The 6,004-nt window shown below is 27.8% G+C and overlaps 1 protein-coding gene across 1 annotated transcript; it reads right to left on the bottom strand.

The window, feature by feature from the left end:
• On the bottom strand, positions 59–945 carry LOC107634084 (the record flags this gene model as incomplete). Its single annotated transcript, XM_016337664.2, is given in 2 exon segments — positions 59–325; positions 799–945. Coding segments are annotated over 2 exon segments (312 nt in total), but the record flags the coding sequence as incomplete, so codon positions are not given.

Raw genomic sequence — 6,004 nt, 5'->3', positions numbered from 1 at the left:
CCTCTAATAATAATATTAATAATTATTTTTATTCATTTAATTTCTGTTTCTTGAAACTCTCTGGCTCCTCCAAGTTGTTGTTGAGAAAAGGGTTTTTGTGGTTGTGCTTTTGCTTCTGCTTGTGGGAGTGATATAATATGACATTAGGCTTTATATCAAAGTCCCTAATGAAATTATCCTTGGTTCTTGATGAATCTGATGATGATATTTGTGGATCCTCAACAACAAGAATCTCTTTGATTGCTTCAGGCATGCTTTGCCCTTTTATCATCTTCTTCCAATATTCTCCCACCAACTCTTTCCTTCCATAGCTCAGGTTAGCACCCTATTTTAATTAATTCACACAAAAATATATATAGTCATCAACAACATAACAATAATGATAATAAAAATTATTTGTTGAGTTATTAAGAAGATTGTATAGAATAATAATTCATATATATGCTTTTATATAATAGTTTAGTTTTTTACAGCGAGACAGTTTTCTAATATGATGTTATAGTTTTTTCGTCTGTAAATTCTAAAATTTTATTAAGTTTTGACCAATTTTTTTAAATAAAAATATTGTTTAAGTACAATATTAAATAAATTTATGCATTTTTACATTTTAAATTAAAAAAAAAATAGAGACTGATATATAAAAATACTTATAAGATATAAATAGACTACTATTATGTTTATGAAAGAGTTATTTCATGAAAAAGAAAAAAAGAAAAAGCTGCTTGGGAAAAAGATGAAAGGAACTTGAATATATATGATGATAGAGTAGATATGGTTATTGATGAGGAGAATACTTACCAAGAGAAGAGAGAAGACTATGAAGAAAGCAAAGAAGGGCTTCATTTTGTTTTGAGATTAGATGTGAAATCCTTGTTAGATTATTTGTCAGTGTATTTGAAGGCTAGCTAGGATACTCACCCTCTGACTATTTATTTTTATATAGGCCTCAATTATATATATAGACATACATGTGTATGATGCATGTGTGGGGATTGTGGAATATTACAATCCAAACAAAAATATCAGTAATACTAAACAGATAAAAAAATAATAATTTAAATTTATTTTATTTAATATTTATTAATTATTATTATTATAATTAGTAAATATTAAATAAAATTAATTTTATTGTTTTAGTTGATTTTTTTAAATATTATTACCAAAATATATTAATTATGTTATATTTTTTATAAATTATTTTTTAACTATTAAACTATATTTTTTGTGTTTAATATAAAAAAAGTAGCTTTTTTCTCTAACACCCTTCTTGCATGTGTTTTGCATAAATCATGGCACTTCATCTCCATTTCTATATTATAACTTCAGTAAATGCCAATCATTTCTACTTTAAGTTAATTAAACATACGAGTGATATCATATGTATACTTGCTTTATTAATTAAGCAAGGTGTTGGGGACAACCGTGGAGAGCTCTTGATCACCGGGGAGACTTCGGAAAAATTTCTTTTTGCTCCACGTTTGCATAAAAATATTTGATAATTAAAAAAAATTAATAAAAAATATTTAAAATTTATTTTATTTAATATTCATTAATTATTATAATAATTAATAAATATTAAATAAGACAAATTCTAACATTTTTTTTATTTACCTAATATCGAAAAATAAATTTGTCTCCTTCTGTCATCAAAACATACAAACCCCACAACCATGTACATAACTTCTAATAAGTAGCTAGCGTAGTGTTATATGAACATAATTATTATCATAATCCGATCGAGCAGATGCTGTTTAGTTGTTTATATTTATTTATTAATTATTTATTTATTAAGTAAATGAAGTAAATGCAATTTGTGTATTTGTAATATTTTTAAAAAAATTAATAATTGGGTTTGATCATTCATATATAATGTATATAGCAGTAATGAAAATAATTCAAGTCCACTAATGATTGTTTCAAATAAGTGATTGATTGTAGTGAAAATAATTGTGTTGCTAGCTAGAAAACTTTATCAACAACATTAGGAAATTTTTCGATTATTGAATTTGCACTTTAACTTAATAAGATAAGACTTTATCATTGTTATATTGAACTCATAATTTATTTTTCTCATGAACCTTTTTTATTGTTGTAAGGGAGAGAGATATATGCCTCGCACGCATAAATATTTTTACAAACTGTTAACGTGCTACACATTTTGTGTATGTATTTATTGTTTAATAATTTGATGTTTCAGAATAAAATATAATTAAAATACCAAGACAAAATAAAATAAAATAAGTTATATATTTCTACTTCACTAGTTTTGGCTGAAAAAAATTAAAAAAATAATTAAACAAATGTTATCTGAAACCAAAAATAATTTGTTTAAAATAAATCTATGTCTTCTAATAATACTAGCTAGCAGTGGCGGAACTTGAAATAAAATTTTTGGGGGGCCAGATAGAAAATAATTGTCAAAATACTTTTGATATGACCCCATTTAAGATAAGTTCGTCTAATCTCATCTCTCTGGTTTGGGTGATATTGCCAAATTTAAAGCCGTTTTTCAAGATCTCGTTCCAAAAAGTTAAGGTTAAAGTCATCAGAGGTAACTTTTTGAACTTTTGAAGGTTATATCTCACTTTTTTCGTGAATCATTAAAGTAAAAAAACTATCTACATGTGTTAATATTGTAAAAGTTATATGTTCTCCTTCTTAAATATTAGCCTTCCTCTTAAAAAATGTATCAATTCTTTGATTTTCATTATTATTTTATATAAAAATTTGAATATATATCCTGTAAAATATGTAAAGAAGAAGTTAGAAGGACAAATATTAAAATTTATAATATTTATTGAATTTTTTTTATAAAAATTTAGGGGGAAGACATGGTCTCCCTTGTTTGAACTAAGCTCCGCCACTGCTAGCTAGCTATATACTTTTGATATTATTTCCTTTTTTTTGTCTTGATATGATTATGAAACTAAAAAACTAAACAAGGAGTAAAGGATGTAATAAGGGTCGTCATGCTGACATAGTAGAAAACGCAAATTTAATTTGAATGTTGATTTATTAATGAAAGAGTTGACATACATACATACATAAAGCACATTATTGCCATGTTTATATATATATATATATATTCCTTTATTCTATATACAAAAAGTCCTATACGACTATAAGTTCATGACCACCGAACATCGCCAAAGCAGAATTCAAGCTTATCTTAGAAAATTTCAAATCAACCCATCTCATCACCACATTTCTCTTTTTAAAAAGGAGAAAATCTATTTCAACATCCAATGTAAATACTATGGTTAGAAAAGGAAAAATATTTCTTTGGGTAGGTTTTTTCCATGAAAATTTAAAATTTGAAATAAAAATGTTGAGAACCTTATTTTGTAGTTGACTTGATGAATATTAAACTCGAGTATTCATACATATAGCAACATGGCTTTTTATGCATTATTTAGATAACAATGTTTCATGTTCGGTTATTGAATTATATATATATTTTTATTAAGTATCAATCATACAATTTCGTTAGGAAACTAACACTAGTTTAGCTAACAACCAGTCAATAAGGATTTTTAAACTGTACTTTAATTCTGTTACGAACAAACAGGGTATACCCAATAACAACAAGCTAACAAATATATTTAAATTATATTTTATACTAATTAATTGTTATTAATTATTAATTATTTAAATTATATTTTTTAAAAATATAAAATTAATTATTATTAATTACTTCTTTTTATTCTAATTCACTTTTTACTATTTATTATGCAAACTCTAATTTCTCTTTCCAAAAAAAAATTCAAAACTTAAAAAAAAACAAAAATAACAAAAATAAGATAAAAAATCATCCAAATTCTAAGAAAAAAAACATACAAAACATAAAAAAAAAATCATCCAAAATTAATAAAAAGAATCATTTAAAATTTAGGAAAAAATACATAAAAAATTAATTAAAAGAATCATTCAAAACCAAATAGGAGGAGAAGATGGAGAGTCGAGGGTGGCCAGCGACGATGTCTTGAACCGTGTTGCGTGGATGGTGGGGGGACTCGCAGTGGTGCGTTGCGAGGAGGAAGCCACAGAGGCAGCACATCGCGAGTAGAGAAGTCGCCATAGATCGGAGTAGTTAATCACGCATCGCGAATGAGGCCTAACGATTATTGCGTCACGACGGATGGAGAGCTGTATGGAGTGCAGATTCTGCATTGTCTAGCGCGACAGATGGAGGCTGCGATGGGGTTTGGTGGTGCAGATGCATCGGGATTATGATCCCGCGGCGGTGGAGGCGGCTATGTCCAACGAAAAAGAATAACAACGATACACGAGGAAAAGGCCACGCAGCGAGACGAAAATTAGTGGAGACGGCGGATTTGTAAATGGAAAAATTTGACTGTTTACAAGTAAATAAAAAGGGAATAAATTTTTTATAAATTGTTTTATTGTGTACTATAAATGTTATTAAGATAAATATATTTAAAATTGTTTTAAAATTTAAAATTTTAATTTTTTAATTTTTATTTATTTATAAAATTTAAATCATAATAAAATTGGCTTATGTTAGTTTATAAAGAGGTTAGTGAAAATATAACTAAACAATTAATATATTAAGAAAATAATTACGAATAAAGAATAAATGGTCAGTTCAAAACTGCTAGAAGATTTAATCAGAAGATCATGAGGGTCTACAACTCAATCAGATGGATAGAATTTATTACCAAAAGTAAGGATTGAATTCAGTGGGAGTAGCCGTAGTATGCGGGAATCAGTGGATGCATATATAACAAAAAAATTCCAAAAATGAAATAAAACCCCATAATATATAGAGAATGAAATGATGAGTAGTTATGCTCCAAAATGTTGTGTTGGCCTTTTTCTACTAAGTCAACTTAAATGTGCATCACTAAAACAACGACTGCGATGTTTTATAATACAAAGCAATTTAATCAAAATTCACTCGCAATTTTTATTTTCTTTTCCCCCAAAGGTTCATGCATTATAGCATGTAATCCCTACTACTTTATTTATTTGATTTGATTTGATATATAGTGTACTATATATTCTGTTGCTTTTTCCTATGTCCTTTGTGGGTTGGGTTGTGATCTATCTGGATTATTTTCCAAAGTCAACTTATATAGTTTCTTCATCATCAGTGTCTTTTTAGCATCTTATTTTATTTTATTTTTTTAAATAATGTTGTGTTCTACTATTTTTTTATTCATTTTTCCTTGTCAACAATGCGGTTGTATTTGACTATTATATTTATAAAAAGGCTTTCTAAGTTCATTATGAGTTTGTGACACCAAAAGTTGCGTCAGTCTAATTAAACAATGTTCAACTCATTAAAATATATATAAATGGGAGGGGATAATTAACTTTTGAAGGATCCCATTGGCCAAGTGCTAACTTTCCTTAATGTTGAAAAAAAATGTTTCTATACCAACCCATACCCCAACATATATATACTAATAATTTTTCTATTGAAAATTAAAATATGCTTTTCATCCTTCTTTAACTTTTACTTTATTAGAATATTAGATTAAAAAAATTTTTATTTTTGTATAGTATACTTATTGTTATTGTTGTGATCAGTTTAATAGGGGTCAGAAATTCATTTTGCGGACTACCAACCCGACGAGTTTTCAACTCGTATGGACCAAAATGATCCACATGCCACATTACTTCTTGAAAAAAATCTGGAGAGCTGGTAAAAGCTTTGAGGTAGATGAGTCTAAGTAAAAGGATTCATCCGAGTATAAAGTATAAAAGGGGAGTGTTCTATCCCTCTTCCAAAGTATGTCATCTTTATCCTAATTAGCCGTCTCGTCATACGGACACTTACTTTGGCATCGAAGTGTCCTTACAAGTGGCCTCGCCCACCGACTTACTGACGATTGTGACTGCACTCCTCCTCACAAAACTCGCGCTCAGGTCCAGATATCTCAGTTCCCGAGTTGCTTTCGACAAAACGTCCAACCGACTCCTAACCCCGACGAGCAACCGAACAATTATTATTATTATTATTATTATTATTATTATTATT

This window comes from Arachis ipaensis, chromosome B03 (genome assembly GCF_000816755.2).
Source record: "Arachis ipaensis cultivar K30076 chromosome B03, Araip1.1, whole genome shotgun sequence".
Classification (NCBI taxonomy): Eukaryota; Viridiplantae; Streptophyta; class Magnoliopsida; order Fabales; family Fabaceae; genus Arachis; species Arachis ipaensis.
Note: the sequence above shows the minus strand (reverse complement) of the source record. Positions and strands in the feature narration are given on the sequence as shown.